The sequence below is a fragment of the Lissotriton vulgaris genome, chromosome 8, assembly GCF_964263255.1.
Source record: "Lissotriton vulgaris chromosome 8, aLisVul1.2, whole genome shotgun sequence".
NCBI classification, from domain to species: Eukaryota; Metazoa; Chordata; class Amphibia; order Caudata; family Salamandridae; genus Lissotriton; species Lissotriton vulgaris.
Genome location: NC_141696.1, coordinates 51,148,182 through 51,167,009, shown reverse-complemented (window position 1 = coordinate 51,167,009; position 18,828 = coordinate 51,148,182). Strand labels below are relative to the sequence as shown.

Below are 18,828 nucleotides of genomic sequence, written 5' to 3'. Positions count from 1 at the left end.
CACACAACGCCTGCCGACGCCAGTGCTCCTACCTACAACAAAGAGGAAATCGACCTGCAACGCGTGTGACTTCGAGGGCCCCGATGACTCCTGCACCGACCTCCAGAACCGACGCCTGCGGACGCTGTGTTTTTGGAAGCTCAACGAGAGGTCGCCGACTCCTTAAATTTCTAAAAGGTACTGTTTGCGGGTCTTCCCGACACTGTAGCTGGCTAGCAATGCCGCGGTCTGCCAGAACTGTTTGTATTTGTTTGCTCACAACGCCATAATAGCCCCGGACGGAGCTATCGATATCAAGGATCTGTTTTTAAAGCGTATTTTGATAACTGTGGACTTTTAAGTACTGTATTGTGGTTTTTAATCGTTTTTGGCCTTGTCTTAAGTATATAAAAATATTGGATATTTTTCTAAACTGGTGTGGTGTCCTATTGTAGTGCTTACACTGTATTGGTTATGTGCAAATGCTTTACACACCGCCTCTAAAATAAGCCTGACTGCTCGTGCCAAGCAACCAAGTGGGTGAGCAGGGGTTATTTTAGGAATGTAACTCCCTTATCCTGACTAGAGTGGTGGTTTCTGCCCGACTTTGGCACATGCCCTAGCCAACCAAAAATCCCATTTCTAACATTGGTTGTCAGTGGTGAGGATAGGACTTTCGTTTGCGCTTGACTTGCAGTGATTGGTATGCACTACTACCATATTGCAGACCATTACGTACCACATACTGTTTTTTTTGGTCTATTTTTGCCTTTCCATTGGTTTTGAACTTCAACTTTCCTGTACAACATGCCTGAATCAATTGCATCATCTATTGCATCCTTGGAAGTGGCCTTTGAGGAGGAGAGGTTAGAAACCTACAATGTGAAGGGATTGAAGGCGATCTGCAAAAAGCTCAAAATAAAATCTGGGGTCTCACCAGAAAAGAGAAGCTACAAAAGGCGCTGAGAGCCTGGGTAGCAGCCAAACATGCTAGTGAGCTGTCCGAGGATCTGGACATGGAGGCAGAGGGGCCTATTCCAAGGGTGGATGTGCTTTTTGGGAGGTTGGGCACCCTCTAAACCAGGCAGTAGTGCCTTGTCCCCAGAGAAGCTGGAGGACAGGCGGGAAGCAAGGATATTTGCTGTGGAACTGGAGTTAGCCATGTAGGAGAAAAGGATGATGTTAGACCATGACATTAAAATGAGAGAGCTGGACTGGGAAGCTAGTAGGGCTAGGTCCAGCCCAGATGGTGGCAGCAAAGGTGTTAGGTCCAGTACTGAGGATGAGGTACACTCACACACAGGTTTGGGGTCCTGCTTCAAGGAGGGGGTTGACATACACCAGGGGGTTCAGGATTGTGAGGTTACTCCAGTGGTGCGCAGTGTCCCTGAGGTGAAATGGGGAACTGGCACAGGGGATAATTTTCCTGGTAGTGGGAGGGACACTCTACTGACTCTAGATGAGAGGTGCAGTTAGAGGGGTTCCCCCATTATAGAAGGCCTGGTAAGTGAGTATGGGTCCAGACAGAAGAGTGTGGGTTAAGAGACAGAAAAACAGTCAGACATTGTATCATCTTGTGAGAATGATGTGGGGTACTTTTCTGAGGCACTGGATGATTTTTTATTTTTATATATATTTTTTTAACCTCATATTGTGAAAAGGAAGTGGATAATAAGGTATTCGAGGGAATTGACGGTCTGTCCGTGTTGTTTACCTTCACTGCCCCGGATTCCTGTTGAAAATCCCAAGTGGAGTTTCCCAGCTGTTACTTGGAACCTGTCAATATTCTCCTCTTTACCTTTATCCAACACAATAATTCCAACGTTCTGGGATGAGCTAGCTCTGGAGCTACTCGGCAGATATCCAATCCTGCCAAGAAATTATTGTCTCCGCTTTAATCATTGGTAAAAAAAGAAAAAAAAGAAAAAAGAAAAACAAGAACAAAAGGAAAAGAAGAAAAAAGTCAGACACAAACCAAGTTGTCACTCAGGAGTAAAGAAGTTTACCCATATCTCCCAATACTGCATTCTTTATATACTATTCCCTTTCCTATCCAACCTACACATTTTAATAACAGAATTTAACCAGTCCTCATATGACGGAGGTACCGGTTTTATCCAATTTATACAAATCTCTCTTCGTGCTAATAATATCAGCACAAACATTAAGTTTTCCTGAAGTTTACTTAATCTAATGGTATCTAAACTAATCCCAAAAATAATTAAAGGTGTACTTACAATTATTGGGATTCTCATTAGTGCCGATAGTGTCTTACCAATCTCTTGCCAAAAATGCGCAAGTGCCTGGCAATGATGAAACATATGGATGTCATCTACCTTTTCTTCGCCACATTTACTGCAAGTTTTTATCGATGCGCCTTTAAAGCTTGATAGCCTCTTTGGAGTCCAGTACGCTCTATGTATTGAGAACAGATGATTTCTTTTTAGGGCTGCAGGTTTTACACACGCCCAACATACTTCCGATGATTTTTTCCAGATCTTATTTAAATCAATATCTTCGTTAGTAAGCTCTCTTCTCCATATTTTTTCAGGTAATGATTGGTCTTCTTCTCCAGCTTCAATTAACGCCCAATACCATTTTGATATCTCTTTTATTATTGTAGATTCTTTTGTCATTTCTTCTTCAAAATTTCCTGTATCTGTTATTCCTTTTGGTATGGTATTAGCCCAGCTCTTTAATTGATAATATTTGAACTTCGACACTTTCCCTTCCGTAATTGTATGTAGGTGTTCCCATGTTATTAGATCATTTTCACATAGACGTTGTCCCCACTTTTCAAAACCTAATTGTCTAAGTATACTAGATAATGCATCTTTGAGACATTCTGGTATTCCAGGTGAATCCCAAATTGGGGCCATATTACTATAATATGGGATCTTCAAGATGCTTCTAATCTGGGCCCATAGTTTGACCGCATTATTTAGCAGCTTCAATTTTACTTTCTTAAAAAATTTGGGGTGGCCAAATTTGAAAAGGAAATAGTCTTCTCCATGTGTAAGATGCTGCAGAAAATTTGGGAATTTACCATGCTTCATTAGCAGCGTTCTAAAATTTTTGAACTGAAAAGCTCTACAATATTCAATAATATCAGGGCTTGCAATGCCCCCTTGTTCCTTCCTTCTCCTGAGTTTATTCCACGCAATTCTTGTGCTTTTCCCCGACCAAATAAAGCTGGATATCTCTCCTTGTATCTTCTTGAGGGCTGCTTTATTAAACTCCAACGGAATCGTATTAAATAGATACGTGGATTTGGGGATGATGGTCATTTTGACTGCGTTTGATTTGCCCAAAAAGTTTAGTGGGAGACCGGACCATGTTTTAAGAAGTCTTCTCATTTCTTTTACTACTATATTTAAGTTTAGTTGTAGAATTTTATTATTTTATTCAGATCTTCAGTTAGGGTGATCCCTAAGTATTTTATTTTTTCCTTTGAGAATGCTGGTTTGGTGATACTATTCCAACTCAATGCCTCTGTCTTGCTAACATTAATCAAATAGCCTGAAACCTTGCCAAAGTTATTCATTGTTTCTTTAATTGCTAATTCTGAATTATTGTAATTGTCCGTGAACACCATAAGATCATCTGCATATAATGCCACTTTCTTTGCCCAATTTTGATATTTGAAAGGTGTTATTTGGGTATGATTTCTGATCGAGCAAGCCAAAGGTTCAATATATAAATTGAAAAGCAGTGGAGACAAGGGGCAACCTTGCCTCGTGCCCCTCTGAATAGTGATATTACTTGTCAAGCTCCCATTCACTATTATTTTTGCTCTAGGGTTTGTATAAATTTCCTTTACCATATGACCGAAATTGCTTCCCAAAATATTTTTCTCAATGATGTTATTTAGAAACGGCCAATTCACGCGGTCAAAGGCTTTCGCCGCGTCATAGGTGATAATCGTGAGGGGTAACTGCTCTGATATGGCTACATCAATTGTCGCTAATAATTCATGCGTTATTTCTTGAATTTGTCTGCCCTTTATGAATCCCTTCTGATCCTGATCAATCAAATTCGGCATTAACTTTGATAATCTTTTTGCTATTATGTTCATAAACAATTTGTAGTCGCAATTAAGTAATGATATTGGTCTGTAGGATTCAAAAGACTTTGGATTTTTCCCTGGTTTTAATATAACACTTATTGTGGCGTCGTTCCACGAGTCAGGGATCTTTCCATGCTCCACATATATCTTGTTCATGACCTTTGTCAGATGACCGATTAAAGTCTCTTTTAAGGCTATGTAGAATTCATTGGGAAGGGCATCAGGACCTGCGGCTTTTCCCTTCTTTAAGCTACCCATGGCAGCTCTAACTTCCTCAAATGTTATATCGCTATTTAAGAAAACAACTTCCTCTTCAGTTAATTTTGGCATTGTTATTCCCTCTAGATATTCCTTAATATTCTCATTCGTTGGGTTTGTATCTTCTTTATATATAGTTGAGAAGAAGTCTGCAAATTCTTGTCTTATTGAAGCGTCATCTTCGCATAAGGCTGTATGATCTTTGGTATATACAGATAGTATAGTATTCCTTGTCTGGTCTGTTTTCAACTTCCAAGCTAGCATTTTCCCTCAGCCTTCCCCATATTCGTGTTTAGCCAATTTACTATTCTCCCATTTCTCTTGAACTATATTCTCCAAGTAATCTGTTAAAGCCTCTTTTAACTTACAAACCCTTTCAGTTAGCCTTTCTTTAGAAACCGATGGTGGGGTGGCTCCCAGTTGTGTTTCTGCTTCCTTAATTCCTGCTTCCAATTTTTTTATATCAGTTTTCCTTTGCTTATTTTTATGTGCACCCAAACTGAGTAAATGTCCTCTTATTACTGCTTTATATGTGTCCCATATAATTCTTTCGGAGGATTCCTCACCATTTTCTGCAAAATAATTAGTTGTGGTTTTTAGCAGTGGGTCCACACTTTCTTCCGTTGTTAGGATTGATCGATCCAATGTCCATCTGGTTGGTGTTAAACATTGTGTTAATGACAGTTTTATTTGAACTGCTGAGTGGTCCGATAGGTGAGCTGGTAAATGTTCAATACTTTTAACCTTATCTCAAAGTGATTTGCTTATTAAAAAGAAATCTATTCTAGATTTATGTCCTAGTTTTTTATTATGGAATGTAAACGGGTATGTTTTTTCACCTTTTTGCATCCACATATCAACTAAGTTCAGGTCTTTTTTGTATATCCCCAGCCATTCCCTCATCTTTGGTGAATTTCTTTGTTTAGAAGGAGGTTGCCTGTCTACGGCCGGGTCTAATATAATATTATAGTCTCCTCCTACAATTATTGGGGCTGTGGATGTTAGTAATTCTGAATATAATTTCTTGAGTGCAGCCGGGTCATCAATGTTTGGACCATAATATCCTGCTATCATAAGTGTGGAACCCTCTATCCTAATTTTAGCCATTGCCCATCTTCCCTTTCTGTCTACCTCTTCCGATTCCAGTTTAGCGTTCAGGGATTTTTTTATGATAATTGCCACCCCTTTTATATTACACTCTTGTGATGTATGAATGCTTGAGCCAATCCAGTGTAAGTTTTTCACAATTTGAGACCACTCTGATTTTATCAAATGAGTTTCCTGAAGAATAATTATCTCGCTTTCTACCTCTTTCAGATACTCCAGGATTCTTCTTCTTCTCTTGGGAGTTCTAAGTCCATTAACATTCCATGAGAGTATTTTTATCATCTTTTCTCTCGCCATTCCGTTTTAAAAGGAAAATGTTGATTGAAAATAAAATTGAAAAGGACCATCTCGTCCCCATCGAAAACCCTTTTTTTTTACCAAATTTGAGGTTATTTTTTTTGTTTTTTTCCCTATTTTGCTCCCCACCCACTTGCAATTATATCTTACATGATTACTGTACAATGCAGGCCTAACATCCCACCCTGAGGAAGCCTCCCTTCTTCTTTTTTCAGGTGGTATTTTCACCCTTTTCGTGCTCCGAATCACCAGCTATTTCGTTACACATTGAATATTTGTTGTGCCTGCACTTTCCCCTTTCATTTAAATTTTTTAGGCTTTTAGTTATTTTAGTTTATTTTCATGTTAAAATTCTTCTTTCTTCTTTTTTGCAACCAAAGAGTTATTCAGTAGCCTATTCTAATTTCTCCTAATTTCTCATTAAACTTTATTAATCTTGTCAATTTCGATTTGATCTTTTATTTGCTGGATGAGGTTCTCTACCTCTTTCGGCTCCCTTAGATTGTGCATTTTATTTCTCCACATTATTTGTAAGGCAGCGGGGAATTTCAATTGGACATTTGCACCCAGACTTTTTAATTCTTGCATGTATTGCCCCAATTCCCACTGTCTATCTTGAGTAGCCTTACATATATCCGACCTGACTCGAAATGACCAACTGTCTTTGTTGAAAGATCCACTTTTTAGTCCTTCATTGAGAAATCTTTCCTTCAGGGAGTAGGTCCTGAAGTTTATTAGTATCTTCCTCGGGGCTTTTCGATCTTTACTTTTTCTGAAAGGATCCCTGTGGACTCGCTGAATGTCTGTTGATAACTCACTATCCTTCGACCAGGGGAAGAACTCCTCTAACAAGGATATGACAAACAATTTTATATCTGACCCTTCCATATTTTCAGGGATATTCAGTAATCTAAGATTATTGCGTCTTCGCTGATTCTCCAGGGATTCAAGTTTTTCCTTGATTGCCCTCTCACTGTCTTTTATCAGCCGTATCTCCCTTTGGTTTGCATCAACTTTTTTAATTAAAGAGCCAAGTTCATTTTCCACAGCCGTTACTCTTACTCCTAACTCATTTAATTTCTGGTCAAGGTTTTCAACTACTTCTTGGATTTTGGATTGATTCCCTTCCGATATTGAGAATTTCTCTCTCATGTCCCCCAAAATCTTGTCCATCATTTTATCCAAGCACGTCCCCATTATTTCTTCCATTTTGCTTATACCCGTCTGATCCGAATCCTGTTCCCCTGGCAACAAGTCATGTAGGTCTACGTCCTTTTTCTTTTCAACTTGCTGCCCTGCCGCTCCCCCTTGTTGCTCTTGTGGGGTTATATCTACCTCAGCTTCAGCTTCAGCCTCTTTCTCTGTGAGTTGTGTCATCGAGTTACTCATTATTGTTTTTAGTATTGATTGATGTAGTGTCTGTGGAAACCCGACTGAAGTTGGAGAGACTTTTTGTTGTTCTCCTTCTTCTTCTCCTTCTTCTTCTTCTGTGCTTTCCTCCAAGTACTCTAAAGCAAGTAACTCTTCTTCGCCCTCACCGGTAGGTTCTTCACCCTCGCCTCCACCTTCACCTAGGGTTGACGTAAATGTAGATGTAGATGTTGAAGTACTCTCGGCTAAAGCCTCCGCCGTTGGCTGTCCTCCCCGTATCTGCAATACTTGTTGCACTTTAAAATATGATCTTAGGGATGGTGTTATTTTAACTTTTGGCCCCCTAATTTTCGTTTTTGAGACTCTGCCTTTGATACTCTCTGATAACACGTCCAGTCGCGGTAGGTTTCTTTTCTTAGTACTTCTTGGGGTCACACACTTTTTCTTCTGGTTTGACAGTATGTTTTGCTTGGGTAAATTCCGGCTTCTTAAGCAGTAGACTGATCTACTAGATTCCTCCTCTTTTTTGTCTAGTATATCTGAAGGTACTGCTTTCTCTGCCAATATTTTTTTTGACCTGGTAGTATAGGTGAACACGGGGGTGAACTCTTCTCTAGTATTTTTAGCCTCCAGTCCTTGTGTAGTAACAGCCCCGTACTCTCCAGCTGGGGTGAGTTCTTTGGAGTTTAGGTAATGCTCTTTTTTTTCCTCCTCCCGTAGAGCAGTGTATGGTAGTTTAATTTGAGTGAATTTTTTTATCTACAGGAACAACCACATTGCTTCATTTATTCATCCAGTACCAGTCATTTAAAGTTTGAGAGTCCTTATAACACTCCTGATTTTTATTTATTTTCACACTTAAGATGTCTGAATAATTGTCTGAATAATTGGCTTTATTATATTTATTTTTATTTGTTATTCCACTTTGTAAACTCCGGGTATTCTTGTCGTTGCCTGTTTCTTTGTAGATGTTACTGTTCACCTCTTTGCAATCTCTGCAGTCTCTGGGATTGACGCCGCTGTCTCTGCTCCCTTTCCCCCGGAAGAGGAAAGTGATTCCACCAAGCGCCCTTCTACAGTAACGGGTGGCGTCTCTTGCTCTTGCCCAGAACTCCACTACCACCGTTGCGTGGACGCCGCGCTCTCTCTGCACCGGCATGCGATTTCCTGCCGGTCGTGACTGTTATACTCCTTGGCTGCCGCCGAGATCCCGACGGGCGTGGCTCCGGTAATACCGCAACAATGCCGCTACCCCGCTGCATCCACCACGTCTCCAACTCTCGTCTCGGTGAGTATCTCTCCTTAGGCAGCGACCTTCAGAGAGCTTTTTTTTTTTCTAGTTGAGCGCTACGGAGGTATTGCTTCTGGTGGGTATTTCAGGTTATTATTTACATATTAAGCGGTTTATCAGATATCGCAGTAGCCTACCTTGCCCAGCTCTTTAGTAACTGGAAACACGGCTGGGATCACCCTTTAGCTTCCTCCGGGGAAGCGCTGGCATCGACTTGCTAGCTGGCGTTTTCAGGAGCTCGCGACCGAGCGTCTTAGCCGGCCGCCATCTTCCTGCAACTTTTTGCCGAGTACGTTGGATGATTGGTTGAAGGGAAGTTTGGTTAACATCTGTGTTGGGCTGTGTGATTAATTGTTGGAGAGCATATTTTAAGCCCCTGTTTTCAAGAGCTATGCCATCACCCACTGGAGTGTGAGTTCTCTGACCCCAGGGAGCTTACATGGGAGGCAGACCTTTTGGTGAATTCCAAAGGGTCAGGAGAAGCATCTGGGGTGACCCGGAAGGAAGCAGCTTAGGTATTTCCCAACCAAGGGTGGTCAGAAAGGTTTGTGCTGGCCCAGATGGGTCCCTGTGTCGTGGGACGGGTGTAGGGACTCATTTCCTGTCTCTGCGGAGAAGGAGTGGGAATAGGCTGCGGCCAAGGTGCCCGAAACCCGGTCCCAGGGCCTGGGTGGTTCCAGTACACCCAGTGGGGAGCCTGGGCTGTACTGATAGGCCGTCCGTTGAGGGGGATCCCCTAGTGTTAGGAGAAAGGGGAGTGTCTGTAAATAGAGCACCAGCGGTTCAGGTGTCTGGCGGTGCCGCTCCTAAGAGGAGGGTGCAGAAGTCCAGATTGAGGGGTGAGATGGGGATGCATTCCCCAGTGGAAGAACCAGTGGGTCAGGGGCCAGCCAGAAGGGCTGAGCCTACTAGGAGTGACCATGGTGACACCACTTCTGTCCTGGGGGATCTTTGTGCACTGTCAGATGGACAGGGGTCGGGAGATCTGCGCCAGTCAGACTGTCACACGACACATGAATCATGTACTACCCTCAGGGAGGCATTCGTGCTCCCAAGGAAGTCCTGGTGCGCAGGGCAGGTGCTCAGCCGCAGAGGTTAGTCCCTGGGTTGGGAGGCCAGGTTCAGGTCCTGCCTGACCTGGAGGGAAGGACGACTGTAAGCAGTGTCCTAACCGGTTTATCTTCTGGGGTACCACTCCAGGTGAGAGGGTGCAGAACTCTGGAAGGGAGTGCAGAGGGAGGGAGGCCTCACCTCTGACCCCGGTACAACCCGAGGGTTAAGATCCTAAGGTGATGAATCAGTTGCAGGGTCAAGGCCCTGAACTGGTGGAAGAATTGCGTAGGAGGTCTCGTTCCAGCATCCTGACAGTTTTTTGTTCTGAGGGTGCTTCTCCTTGGAGGAGAGTGCGGAGCCCCGGAAGGAGAGGTAAGGGGTGGAGAGCTTCGCCTGAGACCTCTGGTCCGCCTGAGGGTACAGACCCTGGGTTGGAGGACCAAGTTCAGGGTGTCCCCACTGACCTGGGTGAAGGGGCAACTACTAACGGTGCCTCTACCAGTTTGCCTTCTGGAGGTGCTGCTCCAGGTGGGAGGGTAAAGAGCCCCAGTGAGAAGGAGAGGGTGTGGGGGAGCCCACCCCCGCATCCTGTCCAGCCGCAGGGTACAGACCCTAGGCTGGTGGCCCAATGTCAGGATGCCATACCTGACTTAGCAGGGGTAGAGTAGAGAAAGGGTGCCAGGCACCTGGTGCTACCGCCCGCACTCTCTGACGCCACAACAGTTGGAGTGGCCTGAAAGGCATAAGGCCTGGCTCTCATCGTTGACAGTTGTCAGTGGCCACTAGGGCTGGCTGTCCGAAGGGACAGATTTGTCCCTGGGAGGGGGAAAGGAGTCACCCCTCGGGGGTGGACTGGGCCACACCCTTGTGTTGGCCATGTGGGTACTGTCTACATGTTGAGACACATCTGTGAGCAAAGTAAGTTTAGGGGAGAGGAGTTGACGTAACGGCTAGGGCGCTCGACCTTGGACCGGGGAACTGGGTTCGAATCTCGGTAATGTCGCTAAACATCCTGTGATTCTGGGCAAATCACTTAATCTCCCCGTGTCTAACAAAAATGAATGTGTGTCCTCATGTAACGTAACTGGTGCTATGTAAAGCGCATCACAGAGCTCTCAGGTATGGAGTGGCGCTTTATATAGCATTACATATGTATTTTTTACTTTTTTCACCTCAGACCTTGGATTGATGAACGTCTGATTGGACCCAATGGGGTGTGAACCTGTGACCTTGAGTTCAAATACATTCTTGCAGGGGGTGCATTATTCCAATGAAATTACACATGCCTGCTCCAGTCAACGTCATCACAAGTCATCCTCAATTATTGATTTAAGGGCTTTGGTGTGATGGTTGTTGATGTTAGATTGTGCACCAGTACAAAAAAACGACTACACTATTCACCACACCATAAGACAGCATTCAAAACTTGTGTATCAGTGCAGCACACAAATACCACTAAACTCCCTCTTCACATAACTAAGCTTTTATTGTGATGTGTTGGTTGTTAATTAGGGGTGGGTGAAATGTTGTGTTCCACCCACAAAATTGGTGGAATTTTGGCCACTCCTCATTACTCTTTAACGTGGCGTACTGGCCAAATTCCACCAATCACAGCGTGGTGGAATTTTCATCCCACAAGGCTCCAGAATATGGGAACTGGCAAGCATGAGGAAGAGTTGGCGCCCCTAGCACGATTTTCTAACGTGGGCTCAGAGTTTGTGGTCAGGGGGCTGCCATTCAAGTAGATTTTCTACTCGAGTTGCTGCCAAATCAACTTGAATAGCCGCTTGCTCTTGAGCTACACATAGTGCAGTTTGCACTGATTTTCAGTGCTGCTGGCAATGCTGCCGCTAAATTGTACAGCGAGCTGCATATTTTCCTCCCATTGGTGGAACTCTGTGGAATCTCGCTGAGTTTGTCCGTAACTTCTCTGAATTCTGCAGGGTGAAGTCCGCGAGTTCGTCCCACCCCCATTGTTGATATTATAATGTGCACCAGTACAAAAACATTTTCCATTCACTCTAACAACTTCCAGCCATTAGCATCTGGATTGCAATCAAATGCCTGTAGTATCTTCCAAGGGGCTTAAATTGGGTGAGATAATTAGGTGACCCTGCTGCCCTCCTTCTTCAACCAAGCAAGGCCGGGCAGCTCTCTGCCCACTGATTCCTGTATGAGCCTGTGTGTGTCTTACGGGCTGTGACACCTGCAGAAGTCATTACAGACGAGTGGGCTTATTTATGAGAGAGTTGCATCATGTTTGCACCATGCAGCATGGTACATGCGTGACGCAAACCTCTAAATCAGATATTTTAAAGCCACTTTGTGTGGCTCTGATTGACTTCAAAAATCTGGAGTAACGCAACACAGCCCATTGGCGCTACACTGCTAAAAGGGAGCCAGCACCATACTGCCTTAAATACAGTGCATTTCTGCCTTTTCCATGTCATGCAGTGCAGCGCAGCAAGGTAACTTGCTGTGCTGCGTCACTTGCTACTAAATGAACCCTAAGGTTTTTTCCACTTCCGACTGGAAGTATTTGTGGTCTGATTAGCTCTGAGCCGTCTCATTGTGGGTGCACTTGGCTGCTCTTCCTTTCTGCTCGTTAAAGATGAGAGGGCACTTGAGGCATGAGTAAACTTCAGCCGCCCTAGCCTTTTCTAGATGGTTGGAGATTCCACCCTTCTCTTGCTGTCTCAGCCGTCACTCATCCTATATATGTCCACCTGCCCTTTTCACTCACTTTTATTCCCATCATATGTCTCTTCCCCTCAGGAAACGACCGAGGAGGAAGCCTCCAGCCATCCCTTCACCTGGAAGTAGCACCCTCTGCCCGGAAGAAGCACCAGCCTCAAGATGTCCATCTACAACTCTGGAGAGTTTGTCTTCAAAGATGTCAGCAAGAAGGTGTTGAAGGTGAGTCAAGGCTGAAGGTGAAAGTCGAAGCTTATGGGAAAGAGAACAAGAGCAGACAGAATCTAAGGCAAGAACCATACATGGAAAGCATGGTGTGAGCTCAACCGGGCAGGTACACAATTGTCAGTGTTGTATAGAACTAGGAGGAACACAAGGAGCATAAAAATCCATGCTGCTCCACACCATGCCAAGAATACTGTCACAAGCAAGGAAAGCTCCAGAGGTATAAACAATGGTATCATTCTTCACAACATGTCAAGGGGTACGAATCCTGCGTTGGTAACTGGATTGTGTGCTATACACACCTTGTGTTCAAGGAGGTATAAAGGGGTGATCTGGAATCAACTGGCCGATTTGTTGCTCTGAGCATCAATGGAAGTGTCTACATCTCCAGTCAAGATGGCTGACAAAAATGTATCAAACTTGAACAATTTATTATTAAAATTCATGGCTTTATACATGGATAATTAGTTGCAGTAAAATTAATAGGCAAATGTTTTATATCTGCAGGGATTGTTATGTATTACAGGTGTACCGACAGACCCTATTCAAGACTAGCAGCCTTATCAAGAGGTGGGCGGGCGTGGGACACCCCTCATAAGGTGGTAGAGGGGCGCAGATGTGCGATGTCCTGTCCACTGTATTAAGAGTGCATTGATGCCAATGGCGATATAAGGGATGAGCAGGAACCTGCTCATGACATGGGTTGTGCCAGAGTTCTCTCAAAACTCTTACTCCCCCAAGTACACTTGATTAGATATCTTTGGTGAATTGACAGGATTCTAGGCTTTCCATGCTTCTGTTTGTGAATTCCTAGTACAGCAAGGTGTTGTGCGTGCTTTGTTCCTGGTGGTAGGCACCCAATGACATTGACTTGACTGCACCAGAAAGTATGTGCTGGAAAGGTTGTTTCGGAAGTAAGGACCATTTTATGGAGCCCCCTCTGCTCATTCTCACTGCTGCTCCTTGTATAGTCACTCATGTCTTGGGATCGCTGTTACCGCTAAACCTGCCTCCCATGTCGCTATTGTCTATTATAATATGGGGTCCTCTGCTGCTTCTCTGCGGGGGTCCTCTGCTGCTTCTCTGCAGGGATCCTCTGCTGCTTCTCTTCCGGGGTCCTCTGCTGCTTCTCAACGGGGGTCCTCTGCTGCTTCTCTGCGGGGGTCCTCTGCTGCTTCTCTGCGGGGGTCCTCTGCTGCTTCTCTGCGGGGGTCCTCTGTTGCATCTCTGTGGGGGTCCTCTGCTGCTTCTCTACAGGGATCCTCCGCTGCTTCTCTGCCGGGGTCCTCTGCTGCTTCTCTGCGGGGGTCCTCTGCTGCTTCTCTGCGGGGGTCCTCTGTTGCATCTCTGTGGGGGTCCTCTGCTGCTTCTCTACAGGGATCCTCCGCTGCTTCTCTGCCGGGGTCCTCTGCTGCTTTTCAACGGGGGTCCTCTGCTGCTTCTCTACAGGGATACTCCGCTGCTTCTCTGCCGGGGTCCTCTGCTGCTTCTCAACGGGGGTCCTCTGCTGCTTCTCTGCAGGGATCCTCTGCTGCTTCTCTGCCGGGGTCCTCTGCTGCTTCTCTGCGGGGGTCCTCTGCTGCTTCTCTGCGGGGGTCCTCTGCTGCTTCTCTACAGGGATCCTCCGCTGCATCTCTGCCGGGGTCCTCTGCTGCTTCTCTGCGGGGGTCCTCTGCTGCTTCTCTGCGGGGGTCCTCTGCTGCTTCTCTACAGGGATCCTCCGCTGCTTCTCTGCCGGGGTCCTCTGCTGCTTCTCTGTGGGGGTCCTCTGCTGCTTCTCTGTTGGGGTCCTCTGCTGCTTCTCTGCGGAGGTCCTCTGCTGCTTCTCTGCGGGGGTCCTCTGCTGCTTCTCTGTTGGGGTCCTCTGCTGCTTCTCTGCGGGGGTCCTCAGCTGCTTCTCTGTGGGGGTCCTCTGCTGCTTCTCTGTGGGGGTCCTCTGCTGCTTCTCTGTTGGGGTCCTCTGCTGCTTCTCTGCGGGGGTCCTCAGCTGCTTCTCTGTGGGGGTCCTCTGCTGCTTCTCTGTTGGGGTCCTCTGCTGCTTCTCTGTGGGGGTCCTCTGCTGCTTCTCTGTGGGGGTCCTCTGCTGCTTCTCTGTGGGGGTCCTCTGCTGCTTCTCTGCAGGGATCCTCTGCTGCTTCTCTGTGGGGGTCCTCTGCTGCTTCTCTGCGGGGGTCCTCTGTTGCTTCTCAACGGGGGTCCTCTGCTGCTTCTCTGTGGGGGTCCTCTGCTGCTTCTCTGTGGGGGTCCTCTGCTGCGTCTCTGTGAGGGTCCTCTGCTGCTTCTCTGTGGGGGTCCTCTGCTGCTTCTCTGCGGGGGTCCTCTGTTGCTTCTCAACGGGGGTCCTCTGCTGCTTCTCTGTGGGGGTCCTCTGCTGCTTCTCTGCAGGGATCCTCTGCTGCTTCTCTGTGGGGGTCCTCTGCTGCTTCTCTGCGGGGGTCCTCTGTTGCTTCTCAACGGGGGTCCTCTGCTGCTTCTCTGTGGGGGTCCTCTGCTGCTTCTCTGTGGGGGTCCTCTGCTGCGTCTCTGTGGGGGTCCTCTGCTGCTTCTCTGCGGGGGTCCTCTGTTGCTTCTCAACGGGGGTCCTCTGCTGCTTCTCTGTGGGGTCCTCTGCTGCTTCTCTGTGGGGGTCCTCTGCTGCGTCTCTGTGAGGGTCCTCTGCTGCTTCTCTGCGGGGATCCTCTGCTGCTTCTCTCTGGGGGTCCTCTGCTGCTTCTCTGCAGGGATCCTCTGCTGCTTCTCTGTGGGGGTCCTCTGCTGCTTCTCTGCGGGGGTCCTCTGTTGCTTCTCAACGGGGGTCCTCTGCTGCTTCTCTGTGGGGGTCCTCTGCTGCTTCTCTGTGGGGGTCCTCTGCTGCTTCTCTGCGGGGGTCCTCTGTTGCTTCTCAACGGGGGTCCTCTGCTGCTTCTCTGTGGGGGTCCTCAGCTGCTTCTCTGCGGGGGTCCTCTGCTGCTTCTCTGTGGGGGTCCTCTGCTGCTTCTCTGCGGGCGCCCTCTGCTGCTTCTCTACAGGGATCCTCCGCTGCTTCTCTGCCGGGGTCCTCTGCTGCTTCTCAATGGGGGTCCTCTGCTGCGTCTCTGTGGTAGTCCTCTGCTGCTTCTCTGCGGGGGTCCTCAGCTGCTTCTCTGTGGGGGTCCTCTGCTGCTTCTCTGTTGGGGTCCTCTGCTGCTTCTCCACAGGGGTCCTCTGCTGATTCTCTGCCGGGGTCCTCTGCTGCTTCTCTGTGGGGGTCCTCTGCTGCTTCTCTGTTGGGGTCCTCAGCTGCTTCTCTGTGGGGGTCCTCTGCTGCTTCTCTGCGGGGGTCCTCAGCTGCTTCTCTGTGGGGGTCCTCTGCTGCTTCTCTGTTGGGGTCCTCTGCTGCTTCTCCACAGGGGTCCTCTGCTGCTTCTCTGCCGGGGTCCTCTGCTGCTTCTCTGCGGGGGTCCTCTGCTGCTTCTCTGTGGGGGTCCTCTGCTGCTTCTCTGTGGGGGTCCTCTGCTGCTTCTCTGTGGGGGTCCTCTGCTGCTTCTCTGCAGGGATCCTCTGCTGCTTCTCTGTGGGGGTCCTCTGCTGCTTCTCTGCGGGGGTCCTCTGTTGCTTCTCAACGGGGGTCCTCTGCTGCTTCTCTGTGGGGGTCCTCTGCTGCTTCTCTGTGGGGGTCCTCTGCTGTGTCTCTGTGAGGGTCCTCTGCTGCTTCTCTGCGGGGGTCCTCTGCTGCTTCTCTGTGGGGGTCCTCTGCTGCTTCTCTGCGGGGGTCCTCTGCTGCTTCTCCATGAAGGTCCTCTGCTGCTTCTCTGCGGGGGTCCTCTGCTGCTTCTCTGCGGGGGTCCTCTGCTGAATCTCTGCGGCTGTCCTCAGCTGCTTCTCTGCGGGGGTCCTCTGCTGCTTCTCCGTGGTTGTCCTCAGCTGCTTCTCTGCGGCTGTCCTCAGCTGCTTCTCTGCGGGGGTCCTCTGCTGCTTCTCTGCGGGGGTCCTCTGCTGCTTCTCTGCGGGGGTCCTCTGCTGCTTCTCTGCGGGGGTCCTCTGCTGCTTCTCTGCGGGGGTCCTCTGCTGCTTCTCTGCGGGGGTCCTCTGTTGCTTCTCTGTGGGGGTCCTCTGCTGCTTCTCTGCAGAGGTCCTCTGCTGAATCTCTGCAGGGGTCCTCTGCTGCTTCTCTGTGGGGGTCCTCTGCTGCTTCTCTGTGGGGGTCCTCTGCTGCTTCTCCATGAAGGTCCTCTGCTGAATCTCCGCAGGGGTCCTCTGCTGCTTCTCTCTGGGGGTCCTCTGCTGCTTATCTGTGGGAGTCCTCTGCTGCTTCTCTTCGGGGGTCCTCTGCTGCTTCTCTGCCAGGATCCTCTGCTGCTTCTCCACGGGGGTCCTCAGCTGCTTCTCTGCCAGGATCCTCTGCTGCTTCTCCATGAAGGTCCTCTGCTGCTTCTCTGCGGGGGTCCTCTACTGCTTCTCTGCGGGGGTCCTCTGCTACTTCTCCATGAAGGTCCTCTGCTGCTTCTCTGCGGGGGTCCTCTGCTGAATCTCTGCGGCTGTCCTCAGCTGCTTCTCTGCGGGGGTCCTCTGCTGCTTCTCCGTGGTTGTCCTCAGCTGCTTCTCTGCGGCTGTCCTCAGCTGCTTCTCTGTGGGGGTCCTCTGCTGCTTCTCTGCGGGGGTCCTCTGCTGCTTCTCTGCGGGGGTCCTCTGCTGCTTCTCTGCGGGGGTCCTCTGTTGCTTCTCTGTGGGGGTCCTCTGCTGCTTCTCTGCAGAGGTCCTCTGCTGAATCTCCGCAGGGGTCCTCTGCTGCTTCTCTGTGGGGGTCCTCTGCTGCTTCTCTGTGGGGGTCCTCTGCTGCTTCTCTGCAGGAATCCTCCGCTGCTTCTCTGCCGGGGTCCTCTGCTGCTTCTCAACGGGGGTCCTCTGCTGCTTCTCTGCAGGGATCCTCTGCTGCTTCTCTGCCGGGGTCCTCTGCTGCTTCTCAACGGGGGTCCTCTGCTGCTTCTCTGCTGGGGTCCTCTGCTGAATCTCCGCAGGGGTCCTCTGCTGCTTCTCTCTGGGGGTCCTCTGCTGCTTATCTGTGGGAGTCCTCTGCTGCTTCTCTTCGGGGGTCCTCTGCTGCTTCTCTGCCAGGATCCTCTGCTGCTTCTCTGCGGGGGTCCTCTGCTGCGTCTCTGTGGGGGTCCTCTACTGCTTCTCTGCGGGGGTCCTCAGCTGCTTCTCTGCGGGGGTCCTCTGCTGCTTCTCTGCGGGGGTCCTCTGTTGCATCTCTGTGGGGGTCCTCTGCTGCTTCTCTGCAGAGGTCCTCTGCTGAATCTCCGCAGGGGTCCTCTGCTGCTTCTCTCTGGGGGTCCTCTGCTGCTTATCTGTGGGAGTCCTCTGCTGCTTCTCTTCGGGGGTCCTCTGCTGCTTCTCTGCCAGGATCCTCTGCTGCTTCTCCACGGGGGTCCTCTGCTGCGTCTCTGTGGGGGTCCTCTACTGCTTCTCTCGAGGGGTCCTCAGCTGCTTCTCTGCGGGGGTCCTCTGCTGCTTCTCTGTGGGGGTCCTCTGTTGCATCTCTGTGGGGGTCCTCTGCTGCTTCTCTGCAGAGGTCCTCTGCTGAATCTCCGCAGGGGTCCTCTGCTGCTTCTCTCTGGGGGTCCTCTGCTGCTTATCTGTGGGAGTCCTCTGCTGCTTCTCTTCGGGGGTCCTCTGCTGCTTCTCTGCCAGGATCCTCTGCTGCTTCTCCACGGGGGTCCTCTGCTGTGTCTCTGTGGGGGTCCTCTACTGCTTCTCTGTGGGGGTCCTCAGCTGCTTCTCTGCGGGGGTCCTCTGCTGCTTCTCTGCGGGGGTCCTCTGTTGCATCTCTGCGGGGGTCCTCAGCTGCTTCTCTGCGGGGGTCCTCTGCTGCTTTTCTGTGGGGGTCCTCTGCTGATTCTCTGAGGGGGTCCTCTGCTGCTTCTCTGCGGGGGTCCTCTGTTGCATCTCTGTGGGTGTCCTCTGCTGCTTCTCTGCAGAGGTCCTCTGCTGAATCTCCGCAGGGGTCCTCTGCTGCTTCTCTCTGGGGTCCTCTGCTGCTTATCTGTGGGAGTCCTCTGCTGCTTCTCTTCGGGGGTCCTCTGCTGCTTCTCTGCCAGGATCCTCTGCTGCTTCTCTGCCGGGGTCCTCTGCTGCGTCTCTGTGGGGGTCCTCTACTGCTTCTCTGCGGGGGTCCTCAGCTGCTTCTCTGCGGGGGTCCTCTGCTGCTTCTCTGTGGGGGTCCTCTGTTGCATCTCTGTGGGGGTCCTCTGCTGCTTCTCTGCAGAGGTCCTCTGCTGAATCTCCGCAGGGGTCCTCTGCTGCTTCTCTCTGGGGGTCCTCTGCTGCTTATCTGTGGGAGTCCTCTGCTGCTTCTCTTCGGGGGTCCTCTGCTGCTTCTCTGCCAGGATCCTCTGCTGCTTCTCCACGGGGGTCCTCATCTGCTTCTCTGCCAGGATCCTCTGCTGCTTCTCTGCCGGGGTCCTCTGCTGCGTCTCTGTGGGGGTCCTCTACTGCTTCTCTGCGGGGGTCCTCAGCTGCTTCTCTGCGG

At 49.1% G+C, this 18,828-nt stretch overlaps 1 protein-coding gene across 1 annotated transcript in view; it reads left to right on the top strand.

The window, feature by feature from the left end:
• The window catches only part of LOC147693360 (transient receptor potential cation channel subfamily M member 2-like), a 374,197-nt gene that overhangs the window by 21,459 nt on the left and 333,910 nt on the right, over positions 1 to 18,828 (top strand). The window contains exon 2 of the mRNA XM_086933683.1: positions 12,198 to 12,338. Coding sequence (XP_086789809.1) covers positions 12,279 to 12,338 — 60 coding nt within the window. The 5' untranslated portion in view covers positions 12,198 to 12,278. The remainder of the gene's footprint in view (positions 1 to 12,197; positions 12,339 to 18,828) is intronic.